The sequence below is a fragment of the Mustela putorius genome, unplaced genomic scaffold (genome assembly GCF_011764305.1).
Source record: "Mustela putorius furo isolate JIRA1106 unplaced genomic scaffold, ASM1176430v1.1 tig00000224_pilon_pilon_pilon, whole genome shotgun sequence".
In the NCBI taxonomy this organism is placed as follows: domain Eukaryota; kingdom Metazoa; phylum Chordata; class Mammalia; order Carnivora; family Mustelidae; genus Mustela; species Mustela putorius.
In genome coordinates, this window is record NW_025421321.1 from 23,548,955 (window position 1) to 23,568,812 (window position 19,858).

Below are 19,858 nucleotides of genomic sequence, written 5' to 3' on the forward strand. Positions count from 1 at the left end.
CACAATATGATCTGATTAAGTTGTAGCAACACTGCACTTGTGCTATCTATCAACTCTGCATTTTTAAAAAAAGATTTTATTTATTTATTTGACAGAGAGAGAGACAAAGAGAGAGGGAACACAAGCAGGGGGGTGAACAGAGGGAGAAGCAGGCTTCCTGCCGAGCAGGGAGCCTGATGCGGGCTCCATTCCAGGACCCTGGGATCATGACCTGAGCCAAAGGCAGCCCTTTAATGACTGAGCGACCAAGGTGCCCCTATCATCTTTACATTAAAAAAAACAAACTTGAGGGACACCTGGGTGGTTCAGTTGGTTAAGCAGCTGCCTTCGGCTCAGGTCATGATCCCAGCGTCCTGGGATCGAGTCCCACATCAGGCTCCTTGCTCAGCAGGGAGCCTGCTTCTCCCTCAGCCTCTGCCTGCCATTCTGTCTGCCTGTGCTCGCTCTCTCTCCCTCTCTCTCTGATAAATAAATAAAATCTTAAAAAAAAAAAAACCAAACTTGAGAAGGAACAAAAACCTTCATGAATTTTTGAAAAATTGTTTTTAAATAAACATTGTTTTTAAATGACTACTAAAATTAGCTTGAAAATATGTGTAATTTGAAAAGTGCATTCTATGCCAATAAATAATAATAATAATAATCACTATTATTATTATTATTTTAAGTAGATTCCATGCAAAGCTTGAACTCATGACTCCAAGATCAAGACCTGAGGTGAAATCAAGAGTTGGACGCTCAACCAAATGAGCCACCCAGGCACCCCTCCAATAAATTATTTAAACTTCCTTGTATTTGAAATGGGGCTATTTAGATTGCACTGTAGTAAAACGGGGAAGTGGAGCTGGGGAGGGGTGCAGAGGGGATGTGACTTACCTGACTGTATGAACTTGTAGATAAACGAAGAAGATCTCGGATCATATCTTGATGTACCCGTTTGTATTCACAACCCTCAACAGTCAGTGTTCGTAGCTACAAAAAGAAAACAAGGTAAAAATCAAATCTCTAAGTTTTTACTGAAAAGTTCATTTAACTATGATGTAACACAAATAATTACATATTCATCTGGAAAACTGTCATTTAAAAAAGTCATCATGATTTTAAAGAGATTTACCTCATGCTGTAACATGACTCTGTCAATCAGTAGGGCTCTGATATGTTGTTTTTTCCCATGGAGCTAAAAAACAAAGTAGAAAACAAAGACACTCAACATTGTTCCTAATTGACCGCACCCATGGGTTCCCCTGAATCCTTACTGACAAATTTTTACTGAACTGTAGAGGTTCACACTGGACTGGTGAGTACTGGTGGTATTTCATTTATTCTAAAGTGAAGAGGCTTACGTTAAAAGATACTATTTCATTTAATTTTATGGCAAATAGTAGAAGTAGCCCTTTAAAGAGCTCAACCAACACTGTGTTTTCCTCTGGTAATTTACCAATGGATCTATGCACGGGAGAGGAACTGAGCTGGTCCTTTTTCAGTCAAATACCAAAAGTACAAAAAGAGACAACTAAGAAAATTGCTTGACTCTGTTATATTTATAAATAGCCTTTCCAGGTAACTGTGTATGTTTACTGTAGAATATATACCTTTTACTTTTCTAAAAATTATCTTTAATGGTCTCGCCTTCCACCTAATCTTCTACCCGGTTACTGAAGGCAGATACCTGGAACTGAGACTGCTCCTCTTTCACACCTTTATCTCACTAGCCATCAAGTCTCTACAAAATCTTCTTTTTCAAAACATCTTATTTCCATCCCAAACCGGTGACTTGATTCAGGTTGTGTTTTTCCATCTAGACTATTGTGATAGTTTAACTACCCTCCCCTGCTTCCAGTCTCAAACTCCTACTGCTGTTTTCTTCCTCAGCGGTGACAGAGCTTTTCAAAAGTCACTGAATATTCAATAAGCCAATATTCATATCAGATATACTTCAGAACCTGTAATGACTCCTCTATGCTGAATATAAAACTGAAGAACTTTCTGGGGATACAACTATAAACAACCTGTGGGCGTCTGGCTGGCTCTTGATCTTAGGGTCATTGAGTTCCAGCCCCACATGGGGTTAGAGATTCCTTAAATAAACAAATGAACTTAAAAAAAAAAAAAAAAACTATAAATGACCCAGTTGTCACCTGCTGTTTCTGCCCAATAGCCACTGTTCCCTGCCATGTTTGTATGTCTCCCTGCCCTTTTACCTGCCATTCCCTTTAAAATATGCAGTGACCCTTCCTAAACTGACTCAGCTTCCAAAAGCTTCCTAAAGAACACTTGCTATCAACATCAAATGGCTGGCATAAGTATTCTTCTTCTATGCTCCTGAGAATACTATACTCCATAGAGGTACCAACGTCTCTTGGACACAAAGATAACGTTAAGAGATAATTTTTCAAGATCTCCATAGAGTGAGATGCTTTAAATCCACACGCGTGGACAACTCTTCCTATCTTTTATTCCCCCAAGTTCTTAGGCGGCAGCCTGCCACTTTACCACACTCCAAATTCCCAATGAGAGTTCAGACACTGTCCTGGAATGGAAACTCACAGAAGAGTTTGTAGGAGTAAACATTTTCCCAGCATTCTTTTGATTATACCGTGATATAATATTTGAAAATCTATTTTACTTACAGGGAAACTTCCTCTGTATGCTGAATAATCCTTAAATCAAATGACTATTTCAGTACTAAACACATTTAAAAAAATTAATTCAGAGTTTTTTAGGTGAAAATACTGACCCGGTTTTCCATTGATTTCTTTACTAGGTTAAAGCTTTTCCAACGGGAGTCAAATTCATGTTTGTGAGATCCTTGGAACTGCAAGAGGTCTCCAATAATCTGTTTCAAAGAATATCAAATTATATATTTACAAGCCATCATGTCAAAACTAGTCACATTAATAATCATGTAACTATTAAAGGACAATTGTACCTTTATGATAAGAAACAAAGACTTAGTATCATCTTCTGAATTGTTAAGTATGTGGTCTACAATAGAAAAAAATGGATTTTGGTTAAAATACTAAATACTTTGAGTTACTACAGGACTCTAGATAGTTAAGAATCTCTTAGTTAAGGGAAAAAAAAGCTGCTCTATTTAGAATTTAAACAAAGTTGAGTAAAAGCACATATGCTATAAAATTCCCAAATATTTATTAGTAAAAATAAGTTAAATCATATATGTACTCACTAAGAAGTTTCCTTATGACCCTAGCAATTGCTTCTCGGTGGTTCTCTCTGGATAGATCTATTTTTTTAAAAAAGAGAAAAGGCATTTTAGACACACTGAATGCTCCCAGCTGTTGAAGCTTACTTACATCAACAGTTTATATATAAATAAACCATGTAGGGGCACCTGGGTGGCTCAGTCATTAAACGTCTGCCTTCAGCTCAGGTCATGATCCCAGGGTCCTGGGATCCAGCCCCATATTAGGCTCCCTGCTCGGTGGGAAGCCTGCTTCTCCCTCTCCCACTCCCCCTGCTTGTGTTCCCTCTCTCACTGTGTCTCTCTTTCCGAAATAAATAAATAAAATCTTAAAAAAAAAAGAAAAAGAATATATCATGTATCCAGGAAAAAACCAAGTAGGTCTGCCTTAATCATAGCTGGATTAGTTTCCAGGTATGATAGAGTAATTTTTAAAACCTTCACATTTACAAAGACCTGCTTATAAAACTTTCTTGGCAGGCAAGGAAGAGGGAGAAAAAAAAAACTTTGCCAAAATTTCAAAGGTTCTATTCACTAATTAGAGATCTTAAGTGCACAGGATTCTTTAATTGGTTATGGGTGACCCAAACAAGCCAACAAAAGTTATACCTTAGCAATTTATCTATGCAGTTAATTCTACTGTTAATCCAACAATAAGGAAATATACTAAGTTTCTATTAATGTTAGATTCAGAACATTAAGTTAACACAATGTTTTACATATTTATATGAAATTTAATTCACTATGACAGGAAGACACAAAGATAAAGGTTATAATATTTTCACATTCACATCAAGTATAATGTGTCAGTTCTAAAACAATTCTAAACATAAATGAACATGATGATATATGAAAATCTGTCTCTGTACACAGAAAGCATCCAAATATTAATTTACCTGATCCAATTTCTATCTTTTCTTGGCTATTCTTTTTTTTTTTTTTTTTTAATTTATTTGACACACACACAAAGAGAAATCACAAGTAGGCAGAGAGGCAGGCAGAAAGAGAGGGGGAAGCAGGCTCTCTGCGGAGCAGAGAGCCCGACGTGGGACTCGATCCCAGGACCCTGAGATCAGGACCTGAGCTGAAGGCAGAGGCTTAACCCACTGAGCCACCCAGGCACCTTTTATATTCTTTATATAAATAACTTTCCGATTTCTCCAAGGAAAGCAAAGATAGCTATGGTGTATTAATTAATATTCATTTTATATATGAAAAAGAGACTAGGGAAATTCTAACTACATATTACTTACTCCATTTTAACTCTTTTGAAAAAAGTTACTTAAATTCAAAAAATTATTCAAATTCATTAGTAAACTTTTTAAAATTCATTATTTAAATTCATAATATATAGTATATTATTAGTTTCAGAGGTGAAGTTCAGTAATTCACCAGCTGTATATAACACCCAGTGCTCATTAGACCCGGTGCCCTTCTTAACGTCCATCACTCAATTACTCCATCCCCCCATCACCCACCCTCCTCTAATAGCCCTCTTTGTTCCCTATAATTAAGAGTCTCTTATAGTTTGTCTCCCTTTCTGATGTTGTTTTATTTTGTTTTTCCCTCCCTTCCCCATAATCCTCTGCTTTGTTTCTTAAATTCCACTTATGAGTGAAATCATATAATTCCTCTCTTGAGTCGTTTTGCTTAGCGTAATACCCTCTCGTTCCATCCACATCATTGCAAATGGCAGGACTCCATTATTTTGTGGCTGAGTAATATTCCAGTGTGTGTCTTCCTTATTCATTCATCTGATGGACATCTTGACTCCTTCCCCATTTTGGTTATCATGGACATTGCTGCTCTACACACTGGGGTGCAGGTGCCCCTTCAGATCACTACATTTGTATCTTCGGGGTAAATACCTAGTAGTACAATTGCTGGGTCGTATATTCAACTTTTTTTTTTTTAAGATTTTATCTATTTACTTGACAGAGAGAGACAAAGCGAGAGAAGGAACACAAGCAGGGCGAGTTCGAGAGGGAGAAGCAGGCTTCCCACCGAGCAGGGAGCCTGATGTGGGGCACGATCCCAGGACTCTGGGATGCTTAATGACTGAGCCACCCAGGTGCACCCCCCCTTTTTAAAGATTTTATTTATTTATTTGACAAACAGAGATCACAAGTAGTCAGAGAGGCAGGCAGAGAGAGAGGAGGAAGCAGGCTCCCTGCTGAGCAGAGAGCCCAATGCAGAGCTCGATCCCAGGACCCTGGGATCATGACCTGAGCTGAAGGCAGAGGCTTTAACCCACTTAGCCACCCAGGTGCCCCAGGAGCCCCTAATTTTAACTTTTTGAAGAATCATACTGTTTTCCAGAGTGGCTGTATTAACTTTTTAAAATTCCTTATTTTAAATTCAATTTAGTTGATATATACTATATCATTAGTTACCGGAGTAGAATTTAATGACTCAGGAGCCTGTGGGGCTGTGGGTTAGGCCTTTGCCTTTGGCTCAGGTGGTGATCTCCGGACCTGGGATAGAACACCCATCGGGCTCTCTGCTCAGTGGGGAGCCTGCTTCTCCCTCTCTCTCTGCCTCTGCCCACCTCTCTACCTACTTGTGATCTCTCTAATAAATAAAAAACATCTTAAAAAAAAAATTTTAGTGACTCATCAGTTGTATATCACATCCAGCACTCATATAATGAAATGCCCTCCTTAATGCCCATCACCCAATTACCCCTTCTCCCCATCTCCCACCCCTCCAGCAACCCTCAGTTTGTTTCCTGGAGTTCAGGGTCTCTTATGATTTGCCTCCCTCTCTATTTTCATCTTATTTTATTTTATTTTCCCTTCCCCTATGTTAATCTATTTTGTTTCTTAAATTCCATGTATGAGTGAAATCATATGGTATTTATCTTTTTCTGACCATTTTAACCCTTATAGAGTAACTGACAAAAACTGTCCATATAAGATTTACTCAGATTATAATTTACATACCATATTCAAGTCCAGTATACAACTTTGTCTCTTCCAAGGACACCATACTTGGTACCCTGTATAAAAACAAGAGTGCTTGCATTTATTAATAATATCAAAAAGAAAGATTAAAGGGAAGTGTCATTGCTAGAATGTTTAAATCAAAACAAAGATGATGTTCTTTTAACAAACAGATTTCTCATCTTCAGTACTTCAACTCCCTACTCTGTCCTTCTGAAGATTAATGTTATGTTTCAGTAAGGACAGTATTGTTCATCTTAAAGAAAATGTTAATTAAATTTAATGACTTTATGGGGGAAAATTCACCAGCCAAATAAACATAATAATGATGTTCAATATTCAAGTGTAAAAGCTTAAATCTGATGATAAATTCTTATACACATTTATACAAAGAAAAGTCAGTTTTATAATGGTATAATAAAGGTTAAAACTGGACACCAAAAACTCAAGTCAAATTTTATTATAAAATACATAGCAGACAAACTTCTTTAAATAATCATTACCTCTCCTCTAAAAGCCACCCAAACTGATCTCTCCTAACACCTACAGTTAAAATGCCATTACTTTCTTTTGAATATGATCAGATATAAAAACACTGCATTTTCTAATTAAAGATCTGCCACAAAGAATTATATTAACAGAAACAGACCCAGCTAGTTAAACTCATTAAACAACTAAAAGTCACTTTTAAGGTATGTAAGAACAGATTTTACTAGGGAATACGAACCTTTATATCTGAAATCTAAATTTTCTTCAATGAAAAATATAATTTTCAACATTTCAAGATACAATATCAATTCAACAACTTTTCTAAGAGGAAGAACATAGGCATAAATGCCAAGGAAACATGGGGTAAGCTTATCTAACACAAAGCTAATTAGTTATAAAAAAATTTTTTATAGTGACTGGTTACTACTCATCACTCATGAACTACATAGCACTTGTAATGAAGAGAAAACTATTTTTTAAATCAACATACCCCCATTTATATTATATTTTCTTAAGTTGAATTGAGCAAGTTATCTCTATCTTAATATTTGGTAGATATGAATTCTTGGATTTCTCTAAATGGGTAATAATATTAAGATTACTAAACTGCCAATTATTTAACTATGTTCCTCACCATAATCTAGGACCTAGGATGGCAACGATACTGTCTCGTGTTTCAAACCAAGCCTACAGAGTATAAACAAAGAATGGTTATATTTTATAATATAAAATACTGATTTGCTTTTCAGATACTTTGAAGTTCAAATTCAAATTCATAAAATTTGGTTTTCATTCTATAAAACTTCAGCCTTTGGCAACATCTTGCAAACTTGAGCATTCAGTAGAACTGTGTATGATTAATTAATATATAAGTATCCAGAATCTAGTCAGTTAAAAATAAAATCAGATTCCTTTACAATGAACTTCAAGGAGTCTAACATCTCTACTGAAATTAGATTTCGCCACCAAAGAGGAAAAGACTGTGCTCAAACAGTAACAAGCATAAAGCATAAGATTTTAACCCCCACCCACTCATCCTTCCTTCCCTATATAGCACAGGAAAAGGCTTGCCATGAGCTATCACATGAGAGTTGATGTCTCCTCACTGCGGCTGTAAACATCAGTAGTTGTGTGAAGAATGCTATTGTACCTTACCCAGTTTGTACCTAGTACCAAAAAATATTGAACCAAGCATGCATTTTAATTAGTCACAAAACTATTCTTACAAACAACATAAAAAAACAACCACTACATTAAGCTATTTTGAATTTTTACTGGGTATGTGTGTGTGTGTACCCATATAAAACCCTAACTATCCAACAAAAAAAGACTATCAGCTGGGAATTTGAAATGTTTTGCTTCTATGCCTTTCTGACTCTAGTAATACCAGTATTATTAATACTGTAATCACATTTAAAAAAGTGAATCTCATCTAAGAGCCTTGATACTTATTTTTAAAATTCATGTCATTCTGGATTGTTTCCCTACTTAGAAAATCTGAAAATTATCACTGATTTACAAGTGTTTCAAAATATCTCAACCAATATGGGATTCTGAAGTATTAAGAAGTACATTTAAATAAACTCAGCTTTGGCTTTCCTTTTGAAATGTGAACTAAAACACACCTTTCATACCTCAAGTGTACAAAAGGCATCTGGTTAGACATATATTCCAGCTTTATTTGTTCTTATCCATCACAAAGTCCTTTTATATTTATTTGTCTAAGACTCAGTTTTAATAGATCACTTCTTCTCTAACAATTTAATTAAACTCTCATTGGACTGACAAGTTTTACACTAAACGTTTCTCAACAAACTTAAATACATATACTAAATAATTTTCTCTAGGCTTTAGAATAATTTTCTAAAAGAAATCTGTATCCATTACCCGAGTAAGACTTTATGATTGTATCTCTTTGTGGCCACACTAAGTACATGTGTGCTGCCCTACACTTTTATACTTAAAACTGCTTATTGTCACTTTTAGTTATGCACAGAATCTTAACTGAACATATTTAAAGTGCCCTCAACATTTACAGATGTGAGTTCTGATTTAAAGCTAGAGTAGCCATATGTAGAATTTAAATCAAATACCATCACTGCCCCCACTATAACTGAAATTCATTTTTCTCATTCCCTGGTGCATTTTACAAACAGTAATAATTTGACATCAGGAACTAAATAAAATTTTAACAATTCCTACACAACATATTTAATTATTTATACAAAAGCAAAGTTAAATCAGCTTCAAAGCACTAGACAGCACCAGGCCACCTAATTTATAACAATATGTGTTCAATATTTGTGCCACCAAAAAAAAAAAAGAAAAGAAAAGAAAAGAAAAGAAAAAAAGCCCTAGACGTTTGACAGCTATGTTATTTATACCACTAGATGGCAATCTTCTCCAGATTTGATTAGAGCGGAACTATGAAAATAATCACTGGGAGAGAAAGGACAGTGAAAAAGGAAGAAATGACTAATAACACAAAAGCAAAATATACAATGCAAATCCAATATGCAAACGAAGGCTAGTGAACTCTCATGAAACTAGTGTAATCAATACTTCTTGTCTACAGCTGGAAGAACAGCCTATACTTCCCAATAACCAACCACCCGCCCCCAGAAGAAAGCAAACATAAAAGGTATAAAATCAAGCCACTAATACTAACAGATTTTGTTTTCCAATCAAGGTTACAAGTGTTTTCACAAGAAACAATTGACCTATTTCTGTGTTCTGTTATCCAATTCAATCCTAGGCATCAATAATAGCTATAAACACAAATGAAAAACTGGCTCTTGCTCTACCGTGTGAACAAAAGGTTGCTAGGTTTAAAATTAACTCTGAGCATAAGAACTATTTCCATGTCTGACACACAAGCTTTAAAAAATCAATGAAAACAGTCAGAAGGTGAAATAAGGAGAAAACAGGGTTACTCACCGTGGAGTAGTAACTGTTTCCTTTTCTGTGTGCAGCTCCCCCAGCAGAGCTGGGTAGTTTCCTGGAGGTGCCAAGAGAGGTTAGCTAGCCCTGCCCCTCATCGCAGAACAACACATCCTTTCACATATTAATGAAATGGTCTCAACTCTTAGACCTTAACTATGAAGTTTTCTTTGCCTCAGAAGTTAGTATAAGCTGAGATCCTAAGAATGATTTTAACTAAGAATGGCCTGACAGATCTATCAGAGGAAAGGGGCACAAAGTAAAGAAGAAATATCGGAGATGAAAAATGATGACTCCTCTACCTTGAGTAACCCTGTTTTTATAGATGTTAGTTTTTTGCATCTTGTGATAGCTGGTTAGACCTAAAAGATTATAAAGAGTGGACTGCAAAAGGAGAAATTAATGACGATTTCAGGATTAAAGGCAAGTGTCCAAAATTCCTGTACAACCCTGAAAAGACATAATCCAACTTCCACATCTATAAAGGTAGAACTAGGAGTGTAAACTATATCACACATATTTCTATTAAGTCATTAACTAAAGGTTCCAACAGCAAAACAGAGAGGTTCCATTTTAAGATTAATTCAGCAACCTTGGTATCTGACAAAACTGCCAAAAAGTCAAATTGTACTGAAGAAATTTACACTTAATTACCCTCAAGGGACCCTAGTTTACCCATCCTCTGAAACAGTAAAATTTATAATATATACAACAAGATATTTAGTAATCCTATATTGCCAAAGGCCAAAAAAATACAATGAAAATACCATGAGGTTCATCATTATTTTCTACTTACGACAATCAACTCATCTAAGTTTTTATATTTTGTCAGTCTCTAATACAATGCACAGAAAATTGGTTTGCACATTTAGTAGCCATTTACCTGAACAATGGGATTCTAAGACTATGCCATATACTCTACTAGGAACTAAATTAGATTTTCTTACAGGAAAACTCAGAACTGAACCAAGTTTCCAGTTTCTCATTATTGCAATTTTCTAGAGGACAAATGCTACTAATACATGTGCAAGGCAAAGTTAATAATGAAAGATCTGACCCCAAAAATTAAGCAGCTAGAATGTTTTTACCTAACTGAGATTTATATATAAGAAAAATATAAGACTAATTGTAAAGAAAACTGAGTTGCTACGTGCTTCCAAAAACCGGTCTGGTATTTCAGAAAATACGTACTATCCCACAATACCACAGCCAAATTGTTATTGACAAGAGTGACTTCCTCAGGCACCTCAGGCATTACACTAATTAGTGAACTTGTCACAAGTATGTTTCCTTTTCTCCCCCACCTGGTATATTTTACTCTATTTCTTATTGGGACCTGCTGCTAATAATCTCCAAGAATTATGCTACAGATATTCTTTCTTCACACTAAGATGTATGATATATTATCACAGAACAGTGGCATCACTGATTGAAATCATTTGATTAGTTTTGCCTTTTTTTTTAAAAGTTCTATTTATTTAAGTAAACTCTATACCCATGTGGGGCTTAAATTCACGACACCAAGGATCAAGAGTCGCATGCTCCTCTAACTAAACCAGCCAAGAACCCCTGATTAGCATTTTCAAATCAATTTACATTTAGAAATCTTAGCAATTATAGACCTAAATTAAAATAAGCATTTCTGAATTTAATTTAAAAAGCTAACTTTATTTTACGATACTTTAGTAAGAACTAATTTGCTACCTGTAAAAAAAGTTGAGATTTACATAAAGAAAATATAAAAATAAGTTAAGATTTCAGATCAAGGAGGTATCAGTTAGAAACTGGTTTTAAAGGAAAGGATTCTGGTAAGAATTATTCAAAAGTCCAGGAAAGACTTTTTAAACCCTCTCTCTGATGATTCAAAGGCAAAGGACTGCTCATTAATCTTTGATTCTACTTCATATAATCATTATCCTTGCCTAGATGTAACTATATAAAAAGAGTCCTAAAAATGTGTATTGTTCAGTGATTAAAACAACTGAAGTTTTCGTTCTGTATTTATTATGTATTATTAAATATACCAGAAAACATTTCATATTTATACTTGTAAGTTATTAAAATATATTAACAATATATATTTATAGTAAATGTAATTTTGTATTACCTCATTATGTCTTATTACATAAAATTTTCACCCTAATAGTGAAAATTCTGAAACACAAAACTTTTCAGTCTAAATTACCTTTCCTTCTCAACTTCTCTGGGAAAAACCTACAAAGGATACTCAGGATAAATTTTAAAGCTAATAACGTCCATTCATAAAATGTTTGTTAACACCATATTCTTTTCCTTATTTACAAACCTAACTGGTTTCATCATAACCAATTATAAGGAACCTTTGTCCCGATGCACTCACTTTTATTTCAAAGTGATAAAGACCTTGTTTCAACTTGCTAGCATAGGGCACACGGCATAAACATTAAATATGTTCATAGTAAAGAACTGCACCAGAAACCTCTCTGCCTCCTGAGGGGACCCTGCAGCAGTGCGTCCTAAGGATCACTTAAAACTAAAAATCTTCTAATCATATATACAGAAGACACATCCTTTGGCTCTTAAAGGATTAAATTCCCAAAACTCCACTATCAACATGTTCAAGCAGAACTAAATTTACTGATGTAATATATCTGTTATGTACGAAAGAGGTTTTCAGCATGCCATAAGCATTCAATTCCCACCATATAAACTGCTAAGATCATTAGGAAAATCAAAACCATTTTTGTGAGTCTCTCATTTTTAAATAATGTTTAAAATCAATCTGTCTTAAAAAAGATGAACTTTGGTAAAATTGCCCCTAAATCAAACTATAATACTGATGAAAACCAAAAGTGCTTTCAAACAACTCAGCAAATCCCTAGACAAACTTAAAACAGATTTCCTTACCTGGGATGACCCTACTTCCCCCTCTCAAATCTAACAAACAATCTAAAGTTCAATGCCTAGAAACAGGTTTTAGAGTGAAGTAAGTAGGAACCAGGAGAAAGTATGACCCCAAACAATGATTATACAAAATATGGAAAAGACAAGCAAGCCACATTTTAAAACCACTCCTTGAAGTTTTTAAGATTTTTGTTGCAAATCAACAAAAAATTCTTCCCTTTGTGTTTTTTGAGGGGGAAGGGGTTACTTACTCATTTTTATGTGATTTTCATAAACTTGCTCAGCAATGAGATGTTGATGTTGAGAGAAAACGATCTAAGGCAGTATACTGAAACTAGGCCTGCAACTAGTATCTCACTACTAAGTAAGTTGAGCTCACATTACATATTGCTGATTTCATTTAAGCTCAATTTTTTCCAACTTGAATGACTGCACTGACAATAGACTAAATCAAGGCATTCATTCAAAACTGTAATAGTCTGAAAAGCACTTAAATTCATAAAAACAGCTTAGTACAATTTTAAAGCTCAAAATAACACAAATTTTTATGTAAAAACACGCAGATTTAAAAAAAACACACACGCAGATTTTTCCTATAAAATCCCTAATGAACACTGATTGCAGACCAAAAAAAAAGATTTTTCTTTTTCTTTTTTAAAAAAAGAGCATTTATCTTAACTCAGAAATAGAGGATAAACATAGTATTGATATTTTTAAACTGATTAACGTTCAAAATTATCCTATCCTGGTATCATATGAAAATCTGATTAAAGCTTTACAGTTTATAGACCTATATTCTGTCTCAGGTATTTTTGGTCTAATTATGACAAAAAGGTTAAAGTGATACAGAAACAACACCAATAATAAATCCAGTGACTCATTATGTGACTAAGACTTAAAATACACGCCAAATGGCAAAACAGCAAAATATGTAAAGTAGTTATTTTTACTTACAAGTTAGTAACTGGCTCTCCTTTCAATGGAGGTAGGAGGTTTCCTGAGCCAATTAAACAGTTGTGCACTATAGTTAGACTCTGTAGAACATCATCTCTGGAAAAGATAAAGGTATTTTCATATTTTAGGAGACTCCAAATCGCTGTCTAACAAAAGGCTTTGGAGAGTCTAGGGTGAAGTACAAGAACCTAAAGTGGGGATATATAAAATTAAGGCCAAGAAATGTCAAATGTTTTCAGTTTACCCACTTCATAATACAAGGTAATTAACAGTGTTTATATTGGTAATATAGTACAGACCTACTTAGGATTAAATAGGTCCTAAATAATCAGAAACAGCAATTGACTGCCCTCTGTGATCAATTCTGAATATCATCACCTATGTACCCAAAGATTGCTACCACTAACAAAAAGGGAAAACAGTATTACAGAAGCTCTTCCAGCATACTCCCAACTTTTAAAAATGGACTAGTTAGGAGGGGTGCCTGGGTGGCTCAGTGGGTTAAAGCCTCTGCCTTCAGCTGGAGTCATGGTCTGAGGATCCTGGGATCGGGCCCCTCAATGGGCCCCTTCTGTCTCTGCCTGCCTCTCTGACTACTTGTGATTTATCTCTGTCAAAATAATAAATAAATAAATAAATAAATAAATAAATAAAGGACTGGTTAAATATTTATTTATTTATTATTCTGACAGAGATAAACTTGTGATTTATCTTTGTCAAAATAATAAATAAATAAATAAATAAATAAATAAAGGACTAGTTAAATATTTACTCCAAAAAGAAGTTCAGACATCATCAGTCATACTTCTTTCCTCCTCCAAACCATTCCTACTGATTTTGCTTATTAAAATTTCTGGTATTTCACACATTTTAATTTTCTTACTATTATTTTAGGAATGTCCAAAGATTCAAACTATAAAAGTCTAATGATCTTATAACTATTTTTTGTTAAAGCTTCTTAGGAAAGAAAAAAAAAGCTCACAGAAATATTTCACTAAGTAACATTAATGTCAATAATATGAATTACAAAAACAAACAAAAACTCCCCAAAATCTAATCTGAATCTAAAAAACAAGCATTTCCATATACCTTCCAAAAGATGCAAAAGTCACAAAAAGCAAACTATTAAAAAAAATGAATTTTTCTATTTAAAAGGTTTAAATTTTTTTAAGATTTTATTTATTTATTTGACAGAGAGAGATCACAAGTAGGCAGAGAGGCAGGCAGAGAGCGGGGGTTAGAAGGCTCTCTGCTGAGCAGAGAGCCCAAGATGTGAGGCTTGATCCCAGGACCCTGAGATCATGACCTGAGCCGAAGGCAGAGGCTTAACGCACTGAGCCACCCAGGTGCTCCTGAAAGGTTTAAATGTTATGACAAAATTTGTTACACACCATATTAAATGGTTTTTAAATTATATGTATGGCAGATATTAACACACACTGAAAATGAATACATCAGATACAGCAAAGAGAAAGGGAAAAACACAAAAAGATTTTTTTTCAGTCTGCAACCACAAAACACTAAGTGTTTATAAAAGAAAACTAACCTAGACATTTCAAGTTCTCCGTCACCACAGTGCTGGAGTTTGATGAGCTCAGGCTGAAGAAAAGAGTCCAACAGATAGAAGGCAAAAGCAACTTCTTCTGAAGAAGGAACATGCCACTGGATGCCCAGATTCCACAAGTCCCCTGGTTTACCCCAGTCCTACAAAAGACAGCATTTGTTCAGCAAGCTGTGAAACTGGAGAAAAAACCCCAAATAAATGTGTACATGTAACTTAAAAGGTCTTCCAGGGAGGGGCGCCTAGGTGGCTCAGTTGGTTGTGCTCTCTCAGGGTTGTGAGATCGAGTCCCAGAGCTGGATCCTCCCCACCTTTTCTCCCTCTCTCTCTTAAAAAAAGGCACAAAACTCATTACCCCTTCATTATCACTCAAGAAAAGTCTCCTGGAAGAGCCACTCAAATATGAGTTTACTTAAGAGTAAGAGTAAGCTTATAAAGTTATTGAGTTTCCCAATAAAATCATATGGAATATACAAGTTACATACAGCATACCAACCTGACTCATAGCTCAACAAAAAAGAAAAAAACTAGGCTGCTTCTGTGCTCTGTTACACTTGCCAAGTTTAAAACATTCCAGTAATTTTAATGATCTACTTCAAAAATAAAAAAGTGACACCTACACACACAACACAGAAGAAAAAAAAAAACCCACTCTGGATCCTTAGAAAAATAACCCAGTATGTACTTGGATTCTTAATTATTGAAAATGCTTGCCTTGATGGGAAAGTATTCGGAAGGAGGCTTGTCAAAGCCTCCCGGCACACTGCAGTACTCTGTTGGGTAGATAAGGGTAGTAGAGCGAAGGAGGTGATGCAGGAGATTACAGGACAGAGTGTAACCCTGCTTACAGGTTAGATGGAGGGTTCTTTGGAGAATCTTTACAAGTTGCTCCTTATAAAGAAGCAACTTCTTCCCGTCCACTCGAGTAATCTAAAAGAGGAAGAAAATGGTTGAAGATATTTTGATGAAAAGATTAAGAATCAATAATCAATGCAACAGACAATGTTTAGCTACTAGTCTAAAATAGTAACAAGTGTCTCTTAAAAATGTTCAATTAATTTTAGAATTGTCATTTTAACTATATTCGTACAATTCTTTCTTGAGATAAAAACAAATTCTCTGAATTCAGGCCCTCATATGCCACAGTACCATCCTTTTCAAAGAATCTATTTCCTCAAAGAGACAAAATTAATTGGTTGGTAAGCCAACCCATAAAGGAAAATGAAGTATGACTGAGAGCTCAACTTATGGAGAGAGAGAGAGAGAAAATCAGGAGAGAAAAAAAAGGTACTGCCAAATCTAATGAGATTTTCAAATAATGAGTTACTAATATCAGAATTAATTAGTAAAAAGTACTTCACTGCTCATGAAGCCATCAACAATTATCAGACTCGCTTGATAACAAGAAAATGCCATTATCTGACTTTTTGTAGCTGTTCCAAGAAAATCTAAAACTTTGAACTTTTCAGTATCAGGGTGCCTGGTTGGCTGTCAGTAGAGCATGCAACTCTTAATCCTGGGGTCATGAGTTCAAGCCCCACACCGGGTGGAGAGATTACTCAAATCAATCAATCAATCAATCAATCAATCTTTGGGGTGCCTGGGTGGCTCAACTGGTTAAACATCCAAACTCTTGATCTCTGGGTTGGAGTTCAGGCCCTGCACTGGGCTCCATGCTGAGCATGGAGCCTACTTAAAAACAAACAAACAAACAAATATGGGGCACCTGGGTGGCTCAGTCGATTAAGTGTCTGCTTTCATCTCAGGTCATGACCCCGGGATCTTGGGAGTGACTGTGTCAGGCTCCCTGCTACTCCCTCTCCCTTTACCCCTACCTCACTTGTGTTCTCTTATGCTCTTTCTCTCTCTCCAAATAAGTGGTAAACAAAAATCTTAAAAACAAAAACCAGACTTTTCATATTTTTTTTAAAGTCAACTTAAAAAAATTCTGAACCCAAATCATCTTCACAGTAATATTTCCTTAGTACTACAAAGATTTACAATACCTCAGACAAAAGTTGAAGATTCCACAGCAACTCCTTATCTAGCTCTTCTTCATTTAATACATCATCATCTAAAAAAGGCAAAAGAGTATCAGGGAAAAAGAACTACACATCCAACTAAATGCATCATTTTCAAATATTTGTCTTCAGTATCTCTAATTGCTAAGAAAAGTCTCATTCCTTTTTCATGAAGCTAAACTTCTTCCAGAGGAGGTGAAAATTCCATTTTCAAGAAAATAAACACATCAAATCAGGGCACCTGCTCCTCCACATCTCACAAATTGATTTTTTTTTTAATGGCCACATCTACATGGTTCCTGCATGCATGAAAATACTAACTTAATAAAGTAGGATTTCTAAACTGTCACTTGGATGAAACCTTAATTCAAATAATCCTCATCACAAACTACAAAATTAAAATATTGTATAGCTTATAGAATTTATTTTCACCCACTGAGTTCTAGAAACAAAAAAAAATTTTTTTACCTAAAATTATAAATTTAGAATAATAACCTTATAACTTACTCATTGTAAGCTGAGTTATAACACTGCAGCAGTGAGGAACAAATAACTTCAAAGACTCCTCGGGGCAACACTGAAAACATATTTGTGTAAGTAAGTTTTTGGAAGGCCATGAATATTCATTCAGCAGTCACAAAGTATACCCCGACACTATTTTCAGAGGCAAATAAGGGTTGTAATTTGCTACTGAAACAATGTATTTTAAGTATAACAAGCATGTATAAAATAATTAACCATATAAACCTGTTGGTTACTGACTCATTAATTCATCAGTCCAAAAACCCCAAACTCACCTTTACAGCAGCACGGCACATGTCTGCCACCATGCGGCCTGCTACTCTTGTTTCAAATATATGCGAAATAGAAAAATTAAAAACCTTCTGAAGGGCCACCTGTTAAAATGTTTAAGAAATGAAAAGGTCTTATAAGCAACTTTTAAAAAGATTTTATTTATTTATTTGACATACAGAGAGAGATCTGAAGCAGGCAGAGAGGCAGGCAGAGAGAGAGGAGGAGGCAGGCTCCCTGCCAAGCAGAAAGCCCGATGTGGGGCTCGATCCCAGGATCCTGGGATCATGACCTGAGCCGAAGGCAGAGGCTCAACCTACTGAGCCAGCCAGGCACCCCTCTGCTTACATTTTCATCCACTGATAAAATTTTATAATTTCGTTTTATGTGCATTTAATATATATTGTTAACTCACAACATGGAACTCAGCCAACAGCACTATAACTCATGCCTGAATAAAGCTTATCTAAAACATGTTACTTTCAGGCGCCTGGGTTACTTTAGTGCCTGGCACTAAAAAGACACAAAAGCATGATTACATCAGAGCTGAAACAAGAAGGCAGAGCATTACCTTACTCCACCTCAGCTGAATATGTATAACTCACATATTTTTACCACATTTACACATCTACACAAGAGCACCATGAGTACTGACTTGGAGATTACAAATAAATTTTAGCAAGCAGATGAATTTGCAAATATGAAATTTGTCAATATAATGAGAATCCACTGTTTATCTTTCTCAAAATTTAGTATGAGAAAAAGGATAAATGGTATAATACCCAAAGTAACTTCAGTTTTTAAAACACACAAATAAACCTACAAGACTGGGATTTAATTTTTTGTAGCAATGCGACTCTTACCATAAATATTTCTTTGGAACATTGTGTGAGGATTGTACTAAATGTAGAAGACAGACCTAATTCGACCAAACTCTCCAAGTGAGTCATTTTCTCAGTTTCCGTCTCTTCTCTTGTTTGCTCCAATGTGCTACTTTCTATAAGTCCAAAACATCTAAACAATCCAAAGAAAGTATAAGTTTAGCAACTAAAAACTAGTTTCATGTTTTTGATGATTACACAAGTCTTCACTGTCATGACTATTCAAATGATAGCTATTCTACCACTTGGGCATGGCTCACTATCAATGGTCTTCTTATAACTTGAGGGGTTCAGTCCTGGGACAGGGGCTATGTACAGGCTGTAAGTTGCTGGACAGGACAGTCATCTCTCTGAATGTCTAACAAAGGGCAGGTCTGGGGTACATACTCACCGGTCCATAAACTGTAAGACAAAATCCTCAAATTCAGCTGTGGCTGAACAAAGTTCTCGTTCCACCTAGGATATTTCAATGTGGAGAAAAATGAAAAATAGTCCTTGAATTTTTCTCAGGACTATTAAAACTCAATTATGGTCTATAAAAAAGATTTAACACTCTATTATTGTACTAAGTATGGTGAGAAATAGCACCATAACTGTGTACCAATTTAGAATAACTCAATCTACCACTTTCCAGGAACCTAAGTAAGAAGTAATTAACATATTTTATAAGAGCCAAAACCAGAAGTCAAATAGCCACCTTTATCAACTACAGTTTCCAAGTTTCTGGTGTATGTATACAGGATTTTCTCCTACTACCTGAACATCCAAATAACAAAAACAGAAACATGCTTACAATAAAGAAAATAGTTCTAAAATAACCAGTCTGTAATGAAGAAAATGTCTGTTCATTAGGTATCAATCCCCTCAATAAATTTATTCCTAAATTCAAAAAATCAGAAAAACCAAAACCAAACCAAATCAACCAACCAACAAACAAAAACCCACCACTATCTCCACTTAACAAAAAATTAAAAGTGACAAAAATGTAAATACACCTCTAGATATCACTTATTTACAAAAATAACCTATTTTTGACCTATATCCTTTGATGGGCGCTCTGCCAGACTTTCTTACCAATGATGTGGTCCTCTACTTATATCATTTTAGTCACGAAAGGGTCATTTTAAACTACTAGTATTTAAACTATCAAATATTACTATGCATTTACAATAAGAGTTACAACTCAGTTAACC

General features: G+C 35.2%; 1 protein-coding gene across 3 annotated transcripts in view; it reads right to left on the reverse strand.

The window, feature by feature from the left end:
* Window positions 1-19,858, reverse strand: part of PSME4 (proteasome activator subunit 4) — a 111,451-nt gene that overhangs the window by 37,492 nt on the left and 54,101 nt on the right. For all 3 annotated transcript variants that reach the window (XM_045077838.1, XM_004775683.3, XM_004775684.3), the window contains 14 exons: window positions 19,057-19,121; window positions 18,648-18,798; window positions 17,790-17,888; window positions 17,500-17,569; window positions 16,978-17,045; window positions 15,686-15,901; window positions 14,957-15,114; window positions 13,411-13,506; window positions 6,145-6,200; window positions 3,188-3,244; window positions 2,930-2,985; window positions 2,738-2,836; window positions 1,115-1,177; window positions 877-972 (listed from right to left, as the gene is read on the reverse strand). In XM_045077838.1, the coding sequence (XP_044933773.1) occupies window positions 877-972; window positions 1,115-1,177; window positions 2,738-2,836; window positions 2,930-2,985; window positions 3,188-3,244; window positions 6,145-6,200; window positions 13,411-13,506; window positions 14,957-15,114; window positions 15,686-15,901; window positions 16,978-17,045; window positions 17,500-17,569; window positions 17,790-17,888; window positions 18,648-18,798; window positions 19,057-19,121 (1,350 nt within the window). The remainder of the gene's footprint in view (window positions 1-876; window positions 973-1,114; window positions 1,178-2,737; window positions 2,837-2,929; window positions 2,986-3,187; window positions 3,245-6,144; window positions 6,201-13,410; window positions 13,507-14,956; window positions 15,115-15,685; window positions 15,902-16,977; window positions 17,046-17,499; window positions 17,570-17,789; window positions 17,889-18,647; window positions 18,799-19,056; window positions 19,122-19,858) is intronic.